The sequence below is a fragment of the Vicugna pacos genome, chromosome 21, assembly GCF_048564905.1.
Source record: "Vicugna pacos chromosome 21, VicPac4, whole genome shotgun sequence".
Lineage (NCBI taxonomy): Eukaryota > Metazoa > Chordata > Mammalia > Artiodactyla > Camelidae > Vicugna > Vicugna pacos.
In genome coordinates, this window is record NC_133007.1 from 7,251,193 (window position 1) to 7,277,836 (window position 26,644).

The 26,644-nt window shown below is 37.0% G+C and overlaps 1 protein-coding gene across 1 annotated transcript in view; it reads left to right on the plus strand.

Annotated features, from left to right (window-relative positions):
* The window catches only part of ACBD6 (acyl-CoA binding domain containing 6), a 156,931-nt gene extending 131,083 nt beyond the window's left edge, over window positions 1–25,848 (plus strand). The window contains exons 7-8 of the mRNA XM_006211792.4: window positions 3,550–3,580; window positions 25,560–25,848. Coding sequence (XP_006211854.1) covers window positions 3,550–3,580; window positions 25,560–25,714 — 186 coding nt within the window. The 3' untranslated portion in view covers window positions 25,715–25,848. The remainder of the gene's footprint in view (window positions 1–3,549; window positions 3,581–25,559) is intronic.
* Window positions 25,849–26,644: the final 796 nt, after the last annotated feature.

Below are 26,644 nucleotides of genomic sequence, written 5' to 3' on the forward strand. Positions count from 1 at the left end.
ATTGGCTTGGCTTGAGTGACATGCTTACTTTTAGGTCAGGAAGATGGTGCGTGCATTGATTTGCTCAGCTGGGGTTACATGGCTACCTTAGAGTCTTCCTCAGTTCTCTGGGTATACATACTTTCTCATAGAGTCTTTTCTTTCTTTCTAAAGTAGCACCCCACATCACTCTAGACTCTTATTATACCTTTTTTTTTAAGAGCACTGATCACTGCCTATCATTAAATAGACTATTTTGCTTATTATGTCCCCTACCACTAGAATGTAAGATTTATAACATCAGGGACCTCCACTGACTTGCTCACTGTTGTATCCCCAGTGCCTAGAACAGTGCCTGGGCCATAATAGGACTTCAGTAAATATTTTTAAGTAATTAATTGACAATTGGGCTGGAGATAAAGATTTAGTATTCATTGGTAAAATCGATTAAAAAAATGAATTTTGCTTCCACCTCCCTAGTGAAGATAAGCAATTACAAACTGAACAAAACTGAACTTCAAGTATATACGAACACAGTGATTAAACAAGAAAGTTATGCACAAACAGCGAGAGAGCTCTGCTTTCTAAAGATGGATAATTGTGGAAGATACGACTTTGCATGATGGATGCCTGAGTTAGAGTCCTGAAATTGCAATAGATTAAGCCCTTTCTGAAATTGCTTTCTGTTGCTGAGCATTTAAACTTTAAATGTGAGTGTATAAGCTCATCAGCTATGTGCGCGCGTACACACACACACACACACACACACACACACACACACACACACACACACTCTCTCTCTCTCTCTCTCTCTCTCTCTCTCTCTCTCTCTCTCTCTCTCTCTCTCTCTCTCTCTCTCTCTCTTTGGAAACTAGCAAAGCAGATATGAGTCTAAAGTCATAACAGGTAGCGCAGTCCTTTCAGAACTGCCCTTGGCCATAGCCAGGCAAGTGAGACCACTCCGGAGCACATCACATTGTTGTGCTGCCCCACATAATCACCACTTGGATCCTGTTCGCTGTAGCTGCCACAGCTCTCTTCCCCTACCTGTCCTTGAAGTCAAGGGCAGGACAAGGCAAAAAGGAGCTAGAAGAAAAGTAGGGGCTGTATCAAAAAATAGAAGAAAGAAGTAGGCAAAAATGATCCCTCACCTTCCCGGCTTCCTGGTGCTGCTTTCCATCCTTTATTCCCCATAGAGTGTATTATCCTTATGATGTGTAGTGGGCATCCCAGACGCAGCCCCTGCTGCACCTCAGCTAAGTCTGCCGCACTCACAGGGTTCCTCAAAATCACTTCTTCCATACCTCCACCCCCCACCCACTCCTGACCTCCAACTCCAGTGAGAACTCCCATTCCCTGATAGGAAAACAGTTTAATTAAACTGTATTGTCTCAAGATTGTCTCCCTACCCCCACCCCTGCCAAGCTTCTCTAGGTGTTAAAAAGCCCTCAAGGAATGGCTTTTTTCTTACTACCTGTCTGAACCAGAAAATAGGCTCTCTGTGGCAGCTTTTTGCGTTTCTCTCTAGGAGATTAAATAGAACCACAGCCAAAACGTTCTGGGAGCCAGCCCCCACATTCAGCTTTTAGGAAGTGGGAAAGGTAGATATGGCGTGCCCAGAGTCGTTGATTTATGTCACAATACCACGCTCTCTCAGTTATTCACAGCAATGGTTAAGCATTTATTCTTAATTACCAGGGGCTTAATAATGGCCATGCACGTACCAAGTGCAGATCAAGTTAATTACTAAGTTCTACTTTTCACCTGTACTTAATCCTGATTGTGTGCTGCTCATGTGATGTGATCACCTGCTCTCAGCTTAAGAAGTAGCATTACTAAAAAGTACTCATCAGTGCTATAATTAGTTAGAATACCTTTGTTTTAAAAGAACAAAAAAATTAACTGAACTGTTGGAGTTTCCTGAGTTTTTGACTTTCTTAACAACTTGTAGGAGTCTGTGTGCTCTGAAATCACATTTCTTTATGATATTTGATATGAATAGGAAACCTAATATTATAATCCTGGAATTTGTGAATCTTTGAAAAGGAATTAAAACGCTACTAATTCTTACTATAAATCATAGTCTTCTTAGATAGATTTGGGGATGTGCTTAGAGAAAAAACATTATAATACCAGCCAAGATAAATGATATATAGAGTCAGTTTTCTGCCACTAATTGGGTTATCAAACTGCCTCATTTTAAGGGATTTCTTTTGGTTTAACATCTGCAAATCCGGTCATCCTGTCACCCTGTCACCCTGTCACCCTAACTGTAGCTGCTTCAGTGCACAAGTTAGCATTCAACATTCTCCTTTTCTCCAAGAGGGAGAGCTTGGTCAAAAGTTACTGTGGGACAGACATAGAATACAAACTTGTGGTTGCCACGGGGGAGGGGAGTGGGTAGGGACAGACTGGGAGTTCGAGATTTATAGATACTGACAGGTATATATAGAATAGATAAATAAGTTCATACTGTATAGTACAGGGAAATACATTCAAGATCTTGTAGTAGCTCACGGTGAAAAAGAATATGAAAACGAATACATATATATTTTCATGTATGACTGAAAAACTGTGCTGTATAACAGAAATCGGCACAACATTGTAAACTGACTATAACTCAATAAAAAAAATGAATTAAAAGAAAACACTAATTTAAGGACACTTCTACATAAGGAAATATTAATCAAATAGAATTATTTTACCTTAAAGCTAATTAAAATTATATGTAGTTATATATTTTAAAAAGTTACTGTGGGGCTCAAAGAACTGACTTTTTCTTTTCTTTGAAGTACAGTCAGGTACAGTGTATCAGTTTCTGGTGTACAGCACAATGTCCCAATCATGCATATACATACATATATTCATTTTCGTATTCTTTTTCATTAAAGATTATTACAAAATATTGAACATAGTTCCCTGTACTATACAGCAGAGACTTTTTTAAATCTATTTTTATATATAGAGGCTAACATTTGTAAATCTCAAACTCCCAAATTTATCCCTTCCCACCCTCTTTCCCCAATAACCATAAGATTGTTTACTATGTCTGCAAGTCTGTTTCTATTTTGTAGATGAGTTCATAGTGTCCTTTTTTTTTTCAGATTCCACATACAAGTGATATCATATGGTATTTTTCTTTCTCTTTCTGGCTTCGCTTAGAATGACCATCTCTAGGTCCATCCATGTTGCTGCAAATGGCATTTTATTCTTTTTATGCCTGAATAGTATTCCATTGTATAAACACACCACAACTTCTTTATCCAGTCATCTGTCAGTGGACATTTAGGTTGCTTCCATGTCTTGGCTATTGTATATAGTGCTGCTTTGAACATTGGGGTGCATGTATCTTTTTGAGTTAGAGTTCCCTCTGGATATATACCCAGAAGTGGGATTGCTGAATCAGAACTGACTTCTTTTCCTGTATCTGATAAGCCTATGGAACTTTGGTACATCAGATACATTTACTATAGCGTAGTACTATAACATATTTACATATATTTGCTTATGTACTTTCATACTTTTGCAATAACTCAGACTTCTAAAAGATATTATTTTTTTCTGTTATAGGACAATGAAGGTCAAACAGCTCTACATTATGGTAAGATGTTTTAAAATTATTACTAATTATATTTGACTTTTCTCTATTTGTTTACCTCAACTTTGTCCAGCCCCATATAGTGCTTGAAAAAAATGCCTAGCCAGTAGCAGAGATACAGCAACTTTTTATTTAAAAAATAAATTAATTACCTCTAAACTTGGAGATATATTAAAATTCTTATGGGCACACGATAGTACATTGAGCATTTCTATACATCAACAGAAATGGAGACTCCTCCAACCCCCTTTTGAAAATACATTGTTTCATTCCTGTTACTATCAGTGACAACTAAGATGATAATCACTGTCACTTAGGAGCCGGGATCTCTCCTATAAGAAATAGTTTCTTGGTGTAATTGAAGTGAAGAAAAATAGGTGTGATTTTCAAATTTATTTTCCCTACTAACTGATTAGCCTAGTTAAGTAATCTTCACGTAAGTAATCTGTAAAATAGAGGATAATCTGTAAAATGGAAATAATATGGCTCTTAAAAGCTACCAGGTAATTTCAATGAAATAAAAGAAATTGAAGTATTTTGTAAATTTTAGAAAAAGTATTCTTGCTTTTATTCTACTTGAGTGTGAATATGGTTGAATAAAACACAGCCATCAATATTTAAACCAGAATATATCAAGAACATCTACCCAGTCCATAAGGAAGACAATCAAATAGAAAAATCAACCCCAAAAAACAGTCAACTCACAAATGAGAAGAACTGAATAACTGATAAACAAGAAAAGATGCTCACCCTCACCAGTAACTTTCAAGAACTATGGACAGTCTGAGATTATACTCTGCTTGCAGGCTAACAAGCTAGCCTGACAGTTTTATGGATGTTGGCAAGAGACACGAAACTCCTGGGTCAGAGACAAAAGACTGTTATTCACAGCACAGCAAGCAGCATGAGCTTCATGTTTGTGTCATTTCCCCTTGAGTCGCACAGGAGCTACAAAGACAAGACCAGGAAGGTCCTGCACACACAGTGTGTCATAGCTTAGGAATTCTAGGCTTAGGGAACTCCAGTCTTTCATAATGAGCTGCCAGGAGACCTGTTCATCATTTGCCCTGGGGAAACACATATCTTATTTTACTGGACAATAAACAAACCTGGCCTCTACTGTGGAAGGAAATACTACCTCTGTTGTCCAAGGCTGTTCATTACACAAACATCTTTGAAAAGCTTCCATTACTTCTGCTCACAAGGGGTGCAGAAACATGAAAGTCCCTCAGAAAATTGTCTCCCAACAATAATCAGGGAATGCAGATTAAAACATTTAGATAAACCTTCACACTGGTCAGACTGGCAATATGTTAACATCTACAAACATTAGTATTAGGTTGTAGAGGAACAAGAACTCTCATGCCTGGTTAATGTGGGAGTGCTAACTGTTGCAGTCACTTTGGAGATGAATTTAGCAAGATCTCGGGAAGTTAAAGGTACGCATACCGTACAACCCAGCAATTTCATTTTAGTATATACCCTAGAAATAGTCCCCAATGTGTATATAATGAGACATGGTTAAGAACATGTGTTGCAGCATTATTTGTAATAACCAAATACTTGTCTTATTAGCCTTTATATTCCTCTTTATGCCATACTTAAAATAGTTCATTTAAATCACACATATATATACACATATATATGCATACATATGTATTTTATGTTACCAAATGCCTTTGAAAGGTATATCATTAAAAATGTGCATATATAATAAAGTACACAGGTAATCTTTAGGCTCCTTTTTATAAACAGCTCTCAGAAGTAGTTATTGTTTTCCCCAGTTTATAAATGAGAAAACCAGAACTCAAAAAAGTTAGTAAACTTACCTAATGGAGCCAGAAATTCAAGCCCCTATCTCTAGGTTTACTAGGAAAGGAAAGAAAAATGAATGCCTTCCCATGCCACCTTCCACAGCACTCACATCTCTCACTCCTCACACGCTTATATGATAACTCTGTCATACAGCTCCTCTAACATCACCAAGAGCTCGCTGTTCTAAGCCCTAGTTTTCGACCCAGGGAAAAACTTTTCTCAGCCATCTTTATAGCTGCTTAAACCAGGCATAGGTCAAACAACCATACATAATCAAAAAGGAGAAACAATAAACTCTTCACAGTGATTGTGAGGCCTTCAGCATAAATTTCAGGACTGCGCTTTCTTCCTGATGCCTGGCTTCAAGAAGCAAACTTTCTGTTTCTCCAAAATATGTGCTGTGAAGTCTAGAGTTCACTGCTCTGCTTAGAAAGACGACTCCGCCAGCGTAGCCACGTGCCATGCCACATCGGTTCTTATTTCTGTCCCCTTGTTCCTTCTTTCATCCACTCACTCAGATGTTTTTTAGTGCCTTCTCTGTGGCATGTGTTGTGTTTTCCTTTCATTCCTCCATCCAGAAGCTGTAGAAACAGCGAAACCAGACTAAATGTGCCCTTGAGAAGGTAGATGGGTCCCTCCGTCATCCCTAGTTAACCTAGGGGTTAATGCCTTCATGGATGTGGGAGTGCGTCCATTTAAGTTTGATATGGGTACAACTTATTTCTAGACAGCAACAGGGTTGGGGATTTTTTTTTTTTTTGGAGCTCTTTCTGACTGTCTTCCAAATAAGCTGTATTATCTTTATGTACTGATGGAAAAATCTCCAAGATATATTGTTAAGTGAAAGGATTAAGGCCCAGAACAGTGTATATACTCTGCTGCCATAAATATGTACACATTTGCTAGTAAATGTGTAAGATATCTCTGGAAGGATACACAGAAAGCTAATGTTGGTTGCCCAAGGAAAGAGGAACTGTGAAGCTAGAATAAAAGCATAGGGTAGAAGTTTTATCCTATAAACCCTTAAATAACTTCTATATCAGGACCCATATGCATTTATTAGCTATTTGAAAATTAAATTTACAATTGTTTTCAATCTAAATATCATAGGCTCTATTAGTACTATAAATATGACTTAATTTCCTAATTATATTTTATTCATTCACCAAATACTTAATGAGCACCTACTATTTGCTGGATAAATTATACCAAACATCCTTTTTAAGGTAAGAGATGTCTTCACCTCCCACCCAATAAACAAGGCCGTAATAACCATAAGTGATAGAGTGTGAGTTAACATTGTGTCTCATCTGGGAAAACTATGGGCTTAGGTTTCAATGCCAGCAAACTCTGGAAATAATGCTTCTTGAGCCAGGAGTAATGGGGAGTTGGAACTGAGACCCTGTGCATAAGCCAGGACCTTCAAAGGACTACATCCTCAGTAGAGGGGGGAAATTAGATTAGATTAGAAAAAGTTGACACACTAGTATAAGGCAGGAAAACAAGCTTATTTGCCACAGACCAGAATCTAGGTAGAAAATAAAAACTCCACCTTATGCAAGTTTGGGGTTTACATTTATACTCTCTCTGACTGTTTCAGAAATTCTCAAGTTGAAAAATTAACATAATAAGAATACGGGGCTGGTTACTCCTAAAGGATTTAGCAGAAGCATATGCTAAACTTCTTTTGAGAGACACATCCTCAACCAACACAGTACATAATTCCTACAGAAAAAAGCTCTGCTGAAAATGAGCTCACAATCCAAAATTACAAAATACATTTGAGTGAGTATCAGCAGACATAGTAAACCACAGATTAGGCTTAAGGAATTTAAGTAAAACTATTAGATAGAAATTATCAGAGAAGTCTATGTAAAATCAAGGAATGAAAACATAAGAACAGGACACTCCAAAAAAGAACAGGCAGATTTGAAAGAGAATCAAATGGAAACTGCAATAAATAAAAAAATACAGAAATCTTACAATGAATAGGTTAAAGTGCAGAATTGGACAAGTTAAAAAAAAAATGAACGGAAAGGCCATTCTAAAAGGCAGCACAGAAAGATAAAGAAATAGAATTGTAAGAGACATTAAGTGTAAAATGAGGAAGTCCAACATTTTAAAATAGGAATTCCAGAATGAGAAATGAGGGAAGAATCAGTATTTAAAGATATTTACTGATATTTCCATAATTGATAAAACATTAGCATCTTCAGATTCAGGAATTATGAGATCTGCTCAGTGTAAGGTATTAACGCAGTGGAATACTATACAGCAATGAGAAGGAACTACAACTACATGCAACAACTTGGATGAATCTCACAAACATACTGATTTCAAGGTGCCAGACACAAGAGCATGTACCATATGCTTCCATTTACATAAAGGTCAAAAATAGGAAAAACTTGTCTCCAGCATTAGCAGACAGGATAATGGTTACCTTGGGAACTGGGTAGGTAGCATTTGGAAGGGATTACCAGGGCAAGGGTGCTTCTGAGATTCTAATGATCTGATTCTTGACCTGTGTGCTAGTTACATGGATAAATTTATCTTAAGAAAATCTATATTCAGGATTTTGGTACTCTTCTGAATGTATTTTGTACTCTAATATAAAGTTTACACACACACACACAGATCAAAACCTGGACAGACATAAGATTTGGTGTTACGGTTTCTCATATATATAATCTTTTAACCTTTCCAACAAATGTCTGAGCTAGGCCTTGTTTTCCTACAGTTGCAAAATAAAAAACTGAAGTCCAGAGAGGTAGCATAAGCTTGACAGGGTGACACAGGTTGTAGGTAGCAGAGCTCGGACACTTGTCCACGTCTTCTGATTCCACTTCCAGTCCTCTTTTCATAACTTCATTAATAATTACCATCCTGCTAGCCTTTTTTTTTCCACATTTTTTTTCATCCGGGTATCCTTTTAAAGCAGACATTATTTTGTGGAAGATAGTCTTCTATAGAACTAAAATAAATGAAAATCCCTTATCATCGGTCACCTGGGTCAGTGAGTCAGGCTATTTTTCAAAACTATACTTATGAGTAAACACATATATCAATACCTGTGTCCATCCGTGTGCCTTTATATTTCTGTTTCTGTTCACTGAGAGCTTAGACAATCATAAAAGTTATTCCTGAATTCAGGAATCCTGCCCAAAATTGATCTAGTAAAATGATCTCTATTTCTGTCTCTCAGATTATTTTATTCACTGTAGAAAGAACAAAACAAATGCCATATGTGTTATAATCAAGATAATTAAACACTCAAATAATATTATTACTAGAAGTTTTGGCATTACAAATACGTAAAACTGAAACAGTCTGACAACCCAGGAAAATTTCATGAAATTAATATTTTAACATAATAATGACTTATAGATATGATTCATTTTTAATTTAGATATTTTTTATTTGATCACTAGACTTTTACCAGATTTTAAGGTCATCAAAACAGAGTTTGGATGTAATAATAATAACAGTTATCGTTTATTAAGCACCTGCTATATGCCAGAGTCTCTGCTGGGTGTATTTTATCCATTTAGTCACTTAATATTATTCAACCTTGTTTATTTAATAGGCACTCGGTAGTTATTTGTTGATTTTATTTGATTTGAGAACCCTTAACCTATCCTTAGAACTTTCATAAGACTATATGTATAGTTAAATCCAGTGATTGCAGACAGTGCTGGGGATGTTTGGGGGCTTAGCTGTTTTATGAATTACGGTTTGGCTTGACAGCTGTCCTTGTGTTGACAGCTCTTCTGATTATAGCAGTTGTCAAACTCCATCCTTAAGCAGGTTGTAAATCCTGGCTTCTTCCGATTAAAACTGGGTCATAGCCAATGGCAGGTTAACTAGAGGCCAGTGTTAGCTACTACTGTATGTCCTTACTAGTTCATTCTAAATGCGCTTTGCATGGATAGCAGCTCACTAAAACCTTTATTTGCCCCTGTTTTACTTTGGTGTTTTTGAATCTTCAGATATCAGTCCTCCTGTTATTTTGTGATTAAACATGGTCCTTACTGAAGAGTATATTACTATAAGTGTGGTCTTCCTTGTAAATGGCCTGTTAGCCTTCTCCACCCCCCACTCCACTGGGAATACTAACATCATTGCATCTGTGTCTCCCTGGGGAAATCAAGGCTTTTCCTTGCACGTGCAGTCATGTGATTTCAGAGTGGGTAGGCTTTGTATCCTCATGAGCCCTCGATCTTCCACGTAAAGCACCATCTGTTCTGTTCCTTGCACACTGTTACAGGGCAGTGGGAGGAGGCATTAGAGTGAAAATAAATAAAATAAAAAAGAAAGAAATTCATCATCAAAACCCTGAGGATTAATGGAGTCAGAAGCCTCACTGCTCTGAATGAAAATTCATCTTCACCTGTGCCAGTGTCAGGGCTGCCTCTATGGCACTTGACAAATAGAGGTTCCCAGGGTACCATAAATTCAGCAACTGCTCTAATCCCTATAGACTTGCTCAGGCTTTTCCGAGATGGGCTTATGACCGTTTTTGTATTTCCCAGCACATTGTGGGCACCAGTATCCCCTCATTAATTTGGTAAAATGTTAGCACCCTTTACCTTCTCCTCCACTCTCATCTTCTCTGTCTTTGTCTACTTCGAGGGGGTGGGCAGCTCACACACTTCTGAAAGACAATGCTGCCTTGTGAATTGTGCTTCGCTGAAGATGCTGAAGGCAGAGGAATCAATTAACTAATGAATTATAAGCAAATACGAAGTTCCCGATATTGTGCTAGATGAAGAGGAGAATATAGAAAAGCATATAATCAAATAGCTTACCATCTAATTGGGGGCACACAGCATATATTCTCAAAAACTGTTGGGCACCTACACGTGCCAGTAGGCTCTGTGCTAAGCGTAAACATAATCGATGCCTATCAACAGTGAATCTCCAAGAGGCACTGCAAGTGCCCTCCTCACACCAGGGTAAAATTCACCTATGTGGTTTCCCCTTGTCCCTTAAATCAGTCTTTCTCTTCTTGTCCTTTTTTTCTCTCTACTACAACTTCCCAATTGCTTATGCTCTCATATAGTCTGCCTTTGCATAAACCCCAGGCTTTTGTTAATAAAACTCCTTTCCTTTTAGGTACCATATCCCTCACTCTTAAGTATGGTTTTGCAGCCCTTGAATTCCAAATTTAAATCTCACTTTATGGTTACACTTGAACTAAAATTTCATCTACGTTTGTTAGGTTAGGAGATTGTTGTACAGCCCAATTAAGCCCATTTTCAGCTGGCTGGCTATAGTCCTCTAGATGTGAAACTTAAAAATTTACGTTCCATTCCTAGCTTAGTGCTCATAGATTATATCGTGTCTCACTGCTGGAAGGGTGACTTCGTCATGCAGATTACATGAAATTAACACCCCTTTGTCTGAGATGGCCAGCTTATGTCCTCAGCCACAGTCCACATCTACTTAGCCTTGATCTTCATGATTAGTAGTCTCCACTGTTGGATCATATTTGAGCAAAGTGTGATCTGACAGACCATGGAAGTTATTATCCAGTATTACAGATTTATACAGTGAGCAATTTATTCTTCTGATACTGCTCTAAAAGTTCCAATTTTAAAACCTAACCAAGTGTTTTTCACAATAAATTGTGACTAATAACTGTGGGGAAAAGGTTAAATGATTATTCCTCAAAATATAAATGTCATTTAGCTAGTTGTACGCAGGATAAATATCCTCTTTCACAGCTACTTGGTACTAGGCAGTGCACCTTCAACTTTGTTGTATTTTGTACAGGACTGTCTTCCACTGGAATCTAATTTAGTATGCAGTGATTCATGGTAAAACCTTTCAAAAATGTAAAATAAAAATGTTTATTATATTATTGGGGGAGATAATTTTAAACTCTTGAAGGCATGCTCGATCCTAAATATGTTCCATTGGATGCTGGGTCTCGGTAGATATCCTGTCTCCACCTTCCTCCCTGCCTGAGGCATACCCAAAATATGATCTCAGCTCATTAACGCCTATCCCAGGATTAAAATAGGCACATTTGCCTTCCTGTACCTTTTACTTCTACTCACTATTCATTTATTCATCAAATATTAATTACATTTGTAATCTTAATAGCCTTCTAAGAAATCCCACACCTCTGAAGGCAGAGAGATAGGATTCCCAAACTGTCTGATTTGGGCTCGGAAACATTCCTGCCTTCCACCTCTGTCCTCTTAGAACCACCTCTGCGCCTATGCTGTTATGGGTTAGAGTTTGGTGCCTCAGTTTGTCAGGATGGTTAATATAAAGAATCGCCGCAGCTGTCCCAAATGTATAACTTACCACAACCTGGTTTTGGCTGTTGGCTCTATGCCCACTTCACAGAAATTAACCAGGGAGCACTGAACAAGAAGCACCCACCAGGGAAGAGAAGGCAGTCAAGGGAGCCATAGAAACCACTTTGTCTTTACCTGAGTACCAACAGAGTGCAAAAGAAGAAATGTTACTAATAAATCACTTAAAACCAAACCCCCACAGAGTTCTGCTTCCACTTAACATAAAGAAAACTGCAAGAGAACAATTGCTCCCACACTAACAAGAAGAAAAGTCTAGATAATCTACAAAAATCAAAACGTTTCTTAAACCCATCAGATAGCAGAAGTTGCACATCAGCTAGGTAAACTGGATTCCAAAGAATGACAAGACCCTACAAGACACATCAACTATTTCACCTTTGGTGGAGCACCTGAGAAAGATGCAGCCACCATAAAAGCAGGTCTAAGAAGTAAACAGCTAAAATTAACAAATGTTTCAAGTTGAGTTAGTAGGACACTGTAAAATAACTGGGAGCCTCAGACCCAAGAAGACTTTTCACTGTGCGCTTTTTCATTAACTGGGCACTGTAAGGGAAACTGAGGACAGAGAGAGCACTCATCAGTGGCACACAGGCATGAAACCCTGCCACGTCTCCTGACCCTTACTTCACACACAAAAAAACCCTTAAACCACTGGGGGAGGAGCAGAAAACGTCTGTCCTCTCCTCCTGTCCCTTGGCCCAGCCAGATATCCACTGCATTTGGAGGAAGAGTGAAAGCAAACCCTGTCTGCCGCTGGAGAAGAACAGGGATCCCCTAGGCTCGGGACCCTGCAATGACCCAAAGCAGGGATCCCATGCCTCTTGGGGCAGGACAGGAAGCTCCCACTCACGACATGTTTCCCTTCATACAAGACAAAGTTTGGCTGACATTTTGTGGGGCAAGGGGGATGCAGGAACACTGAGAAATTGCCACCTCTGAGGGCATGCCTAAGACTGAGACCAGCCCAAAAGGACAAAGAACTCTGTCCCAGTCCCACCAGGAGCCTCACTGAGTAATAAGCAATAGCAGTCTATAGAAGAGGGAGCGGGAGGAGCGCAGAGAGAAACTCCCTCTATGGCAGACATCCAGAGACTACTGAAAGCTGAGGGTGCAGTGAGAATGCTGAAAAAGCCCTCTGGCACCTAGGCCACACACTGAGCATAAGGTAGCAGCAGCCCACAGCTGGAGAAATTTGAAGTGTGTGATGCACTGAAGTTATCAATAGCAACAGCAAAGCCAAATCCAGCTCAGTTGCTGACTAGATTGACTCAACACCCGTACTAATGCATGACAAAAGAAGACGCATGCCCATTTCTGGGTGTAAATACTAGTATTTACTTCAGCCTCCACTGTCCTCCTACACACGATGTTCTACATTCAGTCAAAAATTGTGTGACACAAAAAAAGCGAGGAAAAGACAACCCATCATCAAGCAATAAATGAGTAATTGATAGAGCAAGTAGGTAAAAATTCAGCGAGGGTATGAAAGACTTGAACAATAACTACCAACCAACTTAACTTAAATGACATCTATAGAACGTTACAACTAATAAACAGAATGCACATTATTTCAAATACACTTGGAACGTTTATCAAGATAGACCATACTCTAAGCCATGAAACAAATCTTAACAAATGTAGAAGAAATCATACAAAGTTTGTTCTGGTGCCTCCACATCATAGAATTAAATTTGAAATCAATAAAAGACACATATCTGGAAAATCCCAAATTGTAAGAAACTTAAACACACTTCTAAATAACTCACAGGTCAAAGAAGAAATTCCAAGAGAAATAAGAAGCTATTTTGAATTGAGTGAAAACACCCTATCAAAACCTGTGGGAAGCGGCTAAAGCAGCACTTAGAGGGCAACTGAATGCTTTTATTAGAAAAGAACAAGGGTCTCAAATCAATGATTCCACCTTAAAAAAAATAGAAAAAGAAAAGCAAATTAAGCTCAAGATAAGCTTAGAAATAAAGATCAGAGCAGAAATCATTGAAATAGAAAACCAAAAATCAATGAGAAAAATCAGCAAAACCATTGGAAAACTTAGAAAAGGTAAAACTAATAGACCTCTAGCCAGACCAATTAAAAAGAAGAAACAAATTACCAATTTCAGAAGTGAAAGGGAGACATCAACACAGATCCTACAGATACTATGAAGCAAATAAGGGAACATTATGGACAACTTTATACGAAAAAACTAGATAACTTAGAGGAAATGGACATACTTCTTAAAAGATACAAATTACTGAAGTTCTCTCAAAAAGAAATAGAGCAAGATTTGTAGATACTGACAGGTATATATAGAATAGATAAACAAGTTTATACTGTATAGCACAGGGAAATGTATTCAAGATCTTGTAGTAGATCATGGTGAAAAAGAACATGAAAATGAGTATTTGTATATTCATGTATGACTGAAAAATTGTGCTGTACACCAGAAATTGACACAACATCGTAAACTGACTATAACTCAGTAAAAAAAAAAAAGAATATTATAAAAGAAAAAGAAACAGAGAACTTAGATAACCCTATATTTATTAAAGAGATTCGTTTTGTAGCTGAAAACTCCCATAACAAAATCTCCAGGCCCTGATGTAGTCACTGTGAATTCTACTAAATATTTAAGGAAGAAATAATACCAATTCTACACAGACTTTTCCAGAAAATAAAAGAGGGAACACTGCCCAACTCATTCTATGAGACCAACATTACCCTAATATCAAAACCAGAAAAACACCCTAGAGGAAAAGAAAACTACAAGTTACTATGTCTCATGGTTGTAGGTGCAAAAATGTTTAATAAAATGTTAGCAAGCTGGACATAGCAATATACAAAAAGGGTCATAAATTACAACCAAATCTGTTTATCCCAGGAATGCAGGGTTGGTTCAGCAATTGAAAATCATTGTATTTCACCATATCAGACAAATCAAAACCAAAAATGCAACATATGACCATCTCCAGATATGTAGGAAAAGCTGTTGAAATATTCAACCTCCTTCATGATTTGGGGGAAAAAAACACAGCAGAATAAGAATAGAAGGAAACTTCTTCATCCTGAAGAAATTGACAGCTGACATCCTCCTTAATGGTGAAACGTTAAATACTTTCCTTCTGACTGGGAACAAGGCAAAGATGTCCACTCTCCACTTTGATTTAACATTGTAGAAGTTCTAGCCAGTGGAAAGGAAAGAAAGAAAAGGCTTATAGATTAAAAAGGAAGAAATAAAGCATCCTTTATTCACAGATGACATGACCACCTATGTTGAAGACCCCAAAGAATCTTTAAAAAAAAAACTTTTAGAATTAATAAGTGAGTTCCACAAGTTTGTAGGATACAAAATCGATATACAAAAATCAACCATATTCTTACACATATATTTCTATACATATAACAGACAATTGGAAATTGAAGATTGAAAACACAAGGTCGGTATACAAAGATGAATTGTTTTTCTTTACACTTATAGTGAACCAATTGGAAAATGAATTTTTTTTAAATACCATTTATAGTAGCCTCAAAAAAAACCCACATGAATCTTATGGTGGCTCACAGCAAAAGAGAATGTGACAATGAATGTATGTATGTTCGTGTATAACCAAAAACTTGTGCTCTACACTGGAATTTGACACAACATTGTAAAAAGACTATAGCTCAAAAAATGTTAAAAAAAAAAACACATGAAATTCCTAGGGATAAATTAAAAATAAGTGCACAATTTATATGCTGAATACTCCATAACACTGCTGAGAGAAATTAAGAGAAATCTAATTAAATGGAGAGAGATACTGCTATTCGTGGATCAAAAGACTTGATATTGTCAGGCTAGCCATTCTCCCCAAATTAATCTATAGATTCAGTGCAATTCCAGTCAAAATTCTAGCAGTACTTTTTGTAAAAGTTTACAAATTGATTCTAAAAGTGATAATGAATAGGAGCAGGACCCAGAATAGCCAAAACAACTTTGAAAAAGAAGAACAAAGTTAGAGGACCAATTCTGCCTGAATTCAAGCTTTAACCATAAAGTTACAGAAATCAAGGCATTGTGATATTGGTATAAGGATAGGTGTATAGAGCAATGAAACAAGATAGATACCCAAGAAGTAGACTCAATGACAAATAGTTGATTAACACCTTTAGAGCACTTTTAGGTTCACAGCAAAATTGAGAGGAAGGTACAGAAATTTCCCATATACACCTTGTCCTTAAACATGCCTCCTTCTAAAGAAAAAATGCACTCCATGTGTTACTGCTTTATCCTCTCACTACTACCACACTTCACTTCTGGTCACCAAATGTGTGGGGGTTTTTCTCACACCAAGCAGTTCTCTGTAACACCAGCTAGACATCCCATAATTTAACTCAATTCTGACACTAACTACCTAGAGATATCATCAGATCCCACAGATTAAAGGCTCAGTCCCACAATACTGCCCCCACCATCACTTTCACATGCCATTTGTAAGTCCCAAGTTGTCATCTGTACTTCTGACTGACCATCTGTAAATTGAAGTTCCCACACAATCCCCTTGTTGAGATGAATAATTTGCTAGAATGACTGAAGAACTCAGGGAAACACATTTACTGGTTTATTATAAAAGGACAGGATAAAGGATGCAAATGAACATCCAGATAGAAAAGATGCATTGGGTGAGGTACTGAGGAAGGGGCTGAAAACTTCTATGCCATCACCAAGCGCACCACCCTCCCCAGTACTTCCATGTGTTTAGCAACCCAGAAGCGTTCCAAACCCCATACTTTGGGGTTTTTATGAAGGCTTTATCACACAAGTATAATCATTCGTTAACTCAGAAAATCTCTAATCTCTCTCCCCTTCACAGAGGATGGAGATTGGGGCTGAAAGTTACAAGCTTCTAATCATGGTTTGGTCTTTCTGGTGGCCAGCCCCCATCCTGATGCTATTCAGGAGTTCATTAAGAGTCACCTCATTAGAACAAAAGGTACTTCTATCACCCAGGAAATTCCAAGGGATTTAATAGCTCTGTGTAGGGAACCAAGGTCAGAGACCAAATATTAGAACAAAAGATGCTCCCAGTGCTCTTATTATTTAGGAAATCACGAGAGCTCTGTGCCAGGAACCAGGGGCAGGAACCTATATCTGTATCTATATCTATATCTGTATCTGTATCTAGATATATATAGATATCGATATATATATATAAAGTATACATATATATATATATATATATATATATATATATACACACACATATATGTATACTTTTTATTTCACATTTTCTCATTATCAACATCCCCTACCAGAGTGGTAAATTTGTTACAGTTGATGAAACTACATCAGCATATCATAATCATATCATAATATGATTAGAACCAAAGTCTAAAGTTTACATTATGGCTCACTCCTGGCATTGAACATTCTATGGACAAACATAAAACAATATGTGTCTATAATTAGAGTATCATACCGGGTATTTTCACTGCCCTGAAGATCTTATGTACTTTGCCTGTTTATCCTGTCTCCACCCCCAACCCCTGACAACCATCGTTTGTTTTTTTTTTACTGTCTCCATAGTTTTGCCTTTTCCAGTAAATATGTTTCCTTGAGTTCTGTGAGTCATTCTAGCAAATTATTGCTAGAATGTCATATGGTTCGAATCATATAGTATGTAGCCTTTTCATATTGACTTCTTTCATTTATTAATATGCATCTAAGGTTGCTCTGTCTTTTGATGGCTTGATAATTCATTTACTTTTGACACTGAACAATATCCCATTACCTGGATACACCACAGTTTATCCATTCACCTACCAAAGAACATCTTGGTTGCTTCCAAATTTTGACAGTTATGAATAAAGCTGCTGTAAACATCCATGTGCATGTTTTTGTGTGGACATAAGTTTTCAACTCTTTTGAATAAATACCAATGAGCATGATTGCTGGATTGTATGATGAGAATATGTTAAGTTTTTTATGAAACCACCGAGCTGTCTTCCAAATGACTGTACCATTTTGCATTCCCGCCAATAATAGAATGAGAGTTCTTGGTGCTTCTCATCCTCTTCATCATTTGTGTTGCCAGTGTTCCAGATTTTGGCCATTCTAATAGGTGTGTAGAGATATCTCATTGTCCTTTTAATTTGCATTTCCCTGATGACATGATGTAGAACACCTTTTCATATGCTTATTTGCCATCTGTGTGTCTTCTTTGGCGAAGTGCTCATTAAGGTCTTTGGCTCATTTTTTAATTAAATTGTTTGTTTTCTTGTTGTTGAGTTTTAAGGATTTCTGTATATTTTTGGATAATGGTCCTTTATCAGATGTGTTATTTCCAAATATTTTCTCCCAGTCTGTCGCTTGTCTTCTAATTCCCTTAACATCATCTTTCCTAGAGCATAAGTTTTTAATTTTAATAAAGTCCAGCTTATCAATTATTTCTTTCCTGTATTGTGCCCTTGGTATTGTATCTAAAAATTCATCACCATACCCAAGGTCATCTAAGTTTTCTCCTGTGTTATCTTCGGGAAATTTTATACTTTTGCATTTTACACTTCTCTGATTCACTTTTTGTTAATTTTTGTGAAAGGTATAAGATCTGTGTCTAGATTTAATTTTTTTGCACATGAGTGTCCATTGGTTCGAGCACCATTTGTTAAAGAGACTATCTTTACTCTATTGTGTTGCCTTTGTTCTTTGGTCAAAGATCAATTGACTATATTTAGGTCAGTCTATTTCTGGGCTCTCTATTTTCTTCCATTGCTCTATCTTTTTTTTTTTTTTCCAATATCATACTGTCTTAATTACTGTAGTTTTATTGCAAGCTTTATCGTAAAGTCAGCTAGTGTCTGTCCTCCAGCTTTGTTCTCCTTCAATATTGTGTTGCTTTTCTGGATCTCTTGCCTTTCCATATAAACTTTATAGTTTGTCGATATCCACAGCCAACTTCCCGGAGTTTTGGTTGGGAAGAACTGACATTTTGACAGCACTGAATTTTCCTATCCATGAACATGGAATATCTCTCCATTTAATTAGTTTTTTGATTTTGTTTATCAGGGTTTTGTACTTTTCCTTATACAGGTCTTGTGCATATTATGTTAGAGTATTTTGTTCTTAGGATGCTAATGTAAATAGGATTACGTATTTAATTTCCTGCTTGTTCACAGTGCCAACTCAAATATAACAAGTCAGCTCAAAGAGAAATCAGAAACTTATGCTATAGTGCCACCTACTGGAAAACAGAAAGCCTTTAAAAATTTCTAACCTGTTGCTACTTCAGATGTGCTAGCAGAGGAACAACTCATCAAGCACTATAAAGAACCAAAGTAACACTGTACCACAAAAGAAAATGACAATTCTCCAGAAACCAAACTTAAAATCATAGAAAATTTTGATCTAACTGATAGAGAATTCAAAATAATGGTTATAAAGAAACTCAGCAAGCTACAGGAAGACTCAGGCAGTTCAGTGAGCTCAGTAGTAAACTAATGAACAAATAGGTTTAATTTTATTTATTACCAAAGAGATTAAAACTCTAAAAAAGAACCAAACAGAAATACTAGAACTGAAGAACTCAATAAATGAGCTAAAGAATGCATTAGAAAGCATTGGAAATAGAACAGACCATATGGAAGAGAGAATTAGCTCAAAGATAGAAATCTAGAAATGATACAAGTAGAAGAGGAAAGAGAAATAAGCATTTTAAACAATGAGAAAATTCTGCAAGAGCTATCTGACTCTTTTAGGAGGAGCAACATTAGGATAATGGGTATCCCAGAAGGAGAAGAGAGGGAGAAGGGAGCAAAGAGTTTACTTAAAGTAAAAAACAGCTAAGAACTTCTCAAGTTGAGGAAGTTCCCCTCTATTTCTAATGAACTGAGAAGTTAGCAAATGCTTTTCTCTGCATCTCTTGATTGATTGTGTGACTTTAATGTTTTTGCCTGTTTTTTACACTAATTTATTTTCAAGCGTTAAGCTAACCAGCCTTGCACACTGGGATAAATCCCACTTGGTTGTGGCATATGATTCTTTTTGTACATTGTTGAATTTAATTTGCTAATATTTCTTGAGAATTTTACATCTGTGTTCATGAGAGATAATCAGTCTGTGGTTGTTGTTTTATTTTGTTTTTCTCTTGTAATGTCTTTGTCTGGTTTTTGTTATTAGAGTGATTCTGGCCTCAGGATGATTTAGGAAGTATTATTTATACTTCTGCCTTCTGAAAGGGATTATAGAGAACAGGCATAATTTCTTCCTTAAATGTTTAGTAGAACTCACCAGTGAACCTATATGGGCCTGGTACTTTCTACTTTAGGAGGTTATCAATAATTAATTTAATTCTTTAATAGATACAGGCCTATTCAGATTGTATATTTCTCCTAGCATGAATTTTGTCATATTGTGTCTTTCAAGGAATTGGTCCATCTCATGTAGATTTTCATATTTATAGGCATAGAATTCCTTTATTATCCTTTTAATGCCTATTGGACCTGTAGTGATGTCCCCTCTTTCATTTCTGATATTAGTGATTTATGTCCTCTCTCTTTTTTCTTATTTAATCTGGCTAAAGGCTTACTGATTTTATTGATCTTTTCAAGGAACTACCTTTTGATTTTGTTGATTTTCTCTGTTGATTTCCTGTTTTCAATTTCATTGATTTCTGCTGTAATTCTTTTTTTTTTTCTCTTCTGCTTACTTTGGATTTAATTTGCTCTTTTTCCAATTTCCTAAGGTGGGAACTTAGATTATTGATTTATATCTTTCTTCTTTTCTTTAATATACATTCAGTGCTATAAATTTACCTCTACACACTGCTCTCGATGCATCTCACAAATTTTGATAAACTGTTTTCATTTTCATTTAGTTTAAAATGTTTTTTAATTTCTCTTGAGATTTTTTTTCTTTGACCTATGTGTTATTACTTACTGTACAGCTACAGAAGTCAAAACAATGTGATATTGGTATAAGGAGAGGTGTATAGATCAATGAAACATGGTAAATAACATAGAAATGGATCAAACCACAATGGGCAATTAAATTTTGCACTTTCTTTGCAACAGAGCGCAAAGGTAAGTCAGTGGAGGAAAGGGTAGTCTATTTAACAAATGGTACTAGAACAGTTGGACATGCACACACATACCCAAAAAAAAAAAAAAAAGACCCTGAACCCTTTCCTCCTACCCTCCACGAAAATTAACTTGAAATGAATCAGAGACCTATAATAATAGCTAAAATATAAAGAACTGGAAGAAAATCTTTGTGATCTTGAGGTAGACAAAGACTTCATGTATAACATACAAAAACCGCAAACCATAAAAGAAAAAAATAAATTGGACTTCATTCAAAATTAAAAACTTTCAACCTTCAAAAGATACTCTTAAGAAAATATGAAACAGGTCGCTGGGGAAAATATTTGTAAAAGATATACTTGGAAAAAATTTATATCCAAGAATATATAAAGAATAATTCTGACTTTATAAGAAGACACCCCAGTTAATTAATAAATGGACAAAAGATTTGACCAGATAAATCACCAGAGGTAGATGATTGGCAAATAAGCACATAAAAAGATGTTCATCATTAGATATTAGAGAAGTGCAAATTAAAAGCCACAATAAGACCTGACTTTACTATATACTACCTATACTGTAGTTACTATAGGCCTGACTAGAATGGTTAAAAAGAGTTCTAATGGTAATAACAAGTCCTGACAAGGATAGAAAGCAACTAGAATTCATAGTTACTGATGGGAATGCAAACTTTGGAAGTTTGGTAGTTTCTTACAAAGTTAAATATTCAGTTGCCGTGCGACTCAGCAATGCCACTCCTAGATATTACCCCCCAAAATGTGAAAACATAAAAGGTTCACACAAAGACATGAACCCAAGTGTTCATAGGTCCTTTATTCTTAATGGCCAAAAACTAGACACAACACAGATGCCTACATGCATTTATATGATGGAATACTACTCAGCAATAAAAAGGAAGGATCTACCCATACCTGCAGCAGCATGGATGAATCTCAAAAGCATCATGCTAAGTGAAAGAAGCCAGACACAAAAAGCTATATATATACTATGTGATTTCCATTTCTTGAGAAGGCAAAACCTAAGAGCAGAAATCAGATCAGTGGTTGCCAGGGCCTGTGGGTGGGGTGAGAGAATTGACTACAGAGAGGCAGGAGGGAACTTTGAGGGTGATGGGAATATCCTGTATCTCTATTGTAGTGGTAACTATAGTGGTAGACACTGTTGTCAGGACTCATCATATTTTTTTAAAAGAATGAATATTACCTCAATAAAACAAAATATAAAGAAAGAAAAACCAGGCAGTCTCACTCCAAAATGGATAAATGTAAATTGTAGTAAAAAATACAATGGAAATTTAGTAATTAGGATTAATGATTTTTGCCTCTTATACTTTTTATTTCCCAGCCACATAAATTTGATCCACTAATAAGGACATCATTAGAAATTTTCAGTAATCCGTATGTCTCTTTCAAAGGTGTTTCTCTAGCACAGTAGGTAGGTAGGTCTTTGGTCAGGGTGGTAATATAATATAAATATATTTAACAGAGTATTCAGAAAAGTTGCTAAAAATCCTAAGCCCAAACGTAAAAAGTCACACAGTATAGTAAAAATGAAGATAGCAGTATGTAAGACATGAGTAGATTTTTTTCTTTCGGATTTGAATTTTACCTCCCTGCTGAGCCTATCAGTGTACATATCCCCTAGCATCACGTGCTTATCATGTCCCAAACTAATATTATTCTCCCCCTCCATAATTTTCTTCTTCTGTTCCCCTTCAAAAACTCCTACCCTTCCTTCTTCTGATTCCCAATTTTAGAGATAATGTTGCAATATCACTGTTCTCCCAGACTGGAAACACAATTGCCATCTTTGATTCTTCTCATTCTTTTGCCCATTATTCTTTTAGATTGATCTGTTAGAGGTTTTCTTTTTTTAATATTTAGAATATTAGTTCTTGTCTATATTACATACGTGAATATGTTTCCCAGTTTATGGTCTACTTTTGTATATTTTTGGGTGGGTGTCAAACTCATATTTTTGGGTGGGTGGTATAGCTATTTTAAATTTTTATGCATTCAAATTGATAAATTTTAAGTTTCTATATAACCAAATTTGTCAGTAATTTTCTTTATGGTGTCTGGGTTTCATATCGAGTGCAGAAATTCTCAGGCTGTTTTATTCGGTAAACATTATGATCACAGGCCTTGGGCCTAAGAGCTTTTTTCAAAAACCTATAAAAATATTTGAAACCTTAAAGTATTTTTGCTGCAGAAAACAAAAAGAAAATTGCAAAATTTAAATAATTAAATGTCTAACTATGTGTCTACAAATATGATGTTTCAGCTTCCTTAATTATTAAATTTAGTGTTCACAAATATTTGGGAAAAAATACATTCATACTTTGCTATGTCCTACTGGATTTCAGTGGCTTTCTTATTCAGTTCCTCCTTTATATTCCTGCTGACACTAGTGAATTTCAGCCCCTTTAAAGGACTACCACGTCTCCTCTACCTGCCACAGAATTCCAGAATTATCCAGTCACTCCAGAATTATCATCCTAACACAGAGACCAAATTATGTCACTTCCCTCTTCGTAAATGCCAGATTTCTTAGTATGGCTTTGAAAGCTTTGTATAGTTTGGCTTAAATCTAGTCTCTCTGCTTTTGACTCCCTGTTTTGCCTCTCTGAGCCAGGAGATAGTTATCAGCCTTCCCTGGGCTCTCCTGCCTCTGTCAGTGTTGTTTTCTCACTCTGCAGTGCCTTTCCTTCTCAGTTTACCTGGAATTTTACTCTATCCTCAAAGCTCAGTTTACATACTACCTACCTGTGGTGTTTTTCCTGATCCCTCAGCTTCCTCCTCCTCCTTTCCCCCTATCCTCCTAACCTTTGCAGGTGTGTGTGTGTGTGTGTGTGTGTGTGTGTGTGTGTGCGCGCGCACGCGCACCTGCCACAGTGTTTATTCATTCTTCTAATTTCCTCAGGGCAGGAATTTTACCTGTATTCTTGACAGGACTGGTATGATATATATTCAATAAAATACTTATTGAATCAAACTCTTTACCCTTCTTGCTCTCCCTTTTTAAAAAACCGTTCGTTGTTGCTGTTGTGAAATATATCACACTACAAAATTGTGTATAAAATGTATACAAAGAGGTGGGAGGGTATAGCTCAGTGGTAGAGTGCATGCCTAGCCTGCATGAGGTCCTGGGTTCAATCCCCAGTTCCTCCGTTTAAAAAAAACAAATAAACCTAATTACCTCCCCCACTAAAAAAATGTACATGACTAATTTAAAATGTAGTTTTAAACAAATTGTACTTACCATGCAGTTTAAGAAAGAGGACATTGCCAGTATCTTTGAAACCCTGTGTGTGTGCCTGTCCAGTCACATAGCCTTCCCTTCCCTACACCCCCCCAAGCCCCCGAGATTAGTGCTATCCCAAATTTTATATCACTGTTTCCCCTTATAGTTTTTCACTACATGTCTGTATCTCTGAACAATGGTATTTAGATTTGTCTGTTTTTTTAAATTTTGTTTAAATGGGAGCATCCTGTATGGATTCTGAATTGTGTTTTTTCCTTCAACAGTATGTTCTGGAGATAAACTCACGTTAAATGAAGCTGTAGCTCATTAGTCTTCATTGTTGTATGGGATGTCATTGTATATATAAACAATATTTTATTTTTATGTATTTTTCTTAATGGGCATTTGGGCTGTTTACCTTTGGGTCTGTTATGCACAGGGCTACTACGTACGTTATTGCAAAGATGGGCTGGAGAGCACGTGCAAAAGTGTCCAAGGGGTATGTAACTAGGAGTAGAATTGCTGGGTCAGAGGGCATGCATTTGTTCAGGATTAACATGTAATGCCAAACTGTTGTGCGCTCTCCAGAGTCCAGAGCGGAATTTCCCTTGCTCCACACCTCTCTGGTGCTTGGTATTGTCTGAGTTTTTAATTTTCACATATCTAGTGGATATGAAATGGTATCTCCTGGCTTTAATTTTTATTTCTGTGATTACTAATGTGGTTGCTCATCTTTTCATATGTTTATTGCCATTTATGGTTTATCTTATGTTAAATTTTGCCTATTTTTGCCTTCAGCCCTGTTGTCTCAGTGCCGTCTAACTTATGGATCTTTGTTCCTTCACTGATGTTGTCATAAGTCAAGTTTCCATACATGGGCAAAAGGATGGATGGCTCTCTCTTCTATCCCTTTGGTCAGTTTGTCCACCCTGGACGTCTTCATAATAAGTCGATATCTCTAGGTGCTTTTCCCTTCCTGTGCCTTCTGTGATTGGTGCCATTTATTATTTTAAAAACAGAAAGATTTCTTCATAGGGATGTCCTGATTACTAAACTGCTTTTTTTCATTTACAAATTTTAAAGTTCAGTTAGTTACCCACTTACTCCCTCTTCAAAGACAAAACAAAATCTTTTCTTTGACATTTACAGTATGTTTATCCTTTTGACATAGCCTGCAAACCTGTCATTATTTTGATCAAAGTAAAATAAATACTGAAATACTATTTTTGTTCTTTCGCTTCATCCCATCCTAAAGAATAAAATTCAGATGCCTCACTTTTATTTTTTTAATGTATTTGCTTATTCGTTTCTGGACAACCACAGAGGTAAACTTGATTTTCCTGATGCTCTCAGTCCACTGAAACGGCACAGTTGTGTTGCAAGGCCTGATCACCCTCCAGCCACTGTCACGTTGCTCATTGTTCAGGATTCCTTGTTGCTCAGCACCTGCCTTTCCTGCTAAAGTCTAGTAGTTTCTCTTTGTCTCATGGTAACCTTGTTTTCCTATTTATCGATTATCCTGTCAGCTGCTGCCTGTGAGTTTTTGGACATTGTGGAGCTGCTCCTCCAGTCTGGCGCTGACCCCACACTCCGAGATCAGGACGGCTGCCTGCCGGAAGAGGTGACAGGGTGCAAAGCGGTTTCTTTGGTGTTACAGCAGCACACGACTGGCAAGGCTTAACTAAAAGACTGGAAAACCACAGTCTATAACAGCACAGGGCTTCAGTGATGAAAGAAAACTGCAAAAATAATACTTCTTTCGCCGCCTATCCTTGGTATACATTGGCTAATAAAGTCAGTTGTGAGGAACCAGGATTTTGTAGTCTCAGCAATTCATTCTGCTTGCATACATTCTGGCGAGTACCATTCTGGTGATGAACATGTGCGCTGTGCATAATACAATCCAATTCTGCTGAGCGTGCTCTGAAATTTATCACTGTTCTAGAGGCTGGGAGAGGAGGAGACGCCTTGTATTTCACAATATTAAACATGGCTGCTCTTTTAGAATATAAACATACAGAAGCAAAATAGAACCAGCAGTACCACGCTGACAATTAGGGCAAGTTCCCTGGAATCCCAGTATGGTGGAGATCGAACGATCTTGTGGTCTTTTGTACGGCTGATCTGAGTAGGTTGCTAAAATGTCTGTTCTTTAGTCAGATGATAGGAAGACAGGAAAGAAGAGAGGTGTAAGAAAGCAAAATAGAGACTGGGCAGAATTTTGTTACATAAGTGGGTATAGAAAGAAGTCAGAGGAACAACCAGATTTACTGAAAACCTCTGATTCTTAAGCATTTTAGAATAAGATTTGGTGACCTCACTTTAGGATTGAAGCACAGAGTCTGGAAAATTCACTGATTAGGCCAGGATTCCTTAAACTCACCTTCACAAAACAGGGAGGAACTTCCCCAGGGCCCTTTTAATCGGCTGTAATGTCCCTGGTCGCGTATGGTGGCTGTCCCTGTAACCTCGCTCAGGCCTGCACTGTGGGCATGTTGGGGTCTAGGATGGAGTAGCGTAATGCCCCCCGGGACTTAGGTGTGGTTGAAGTTCTTTCTGGAGAGCTTCTGTTTTTTTTTATTAAAAACAGACAAGTGTGCCACAGGTTTTG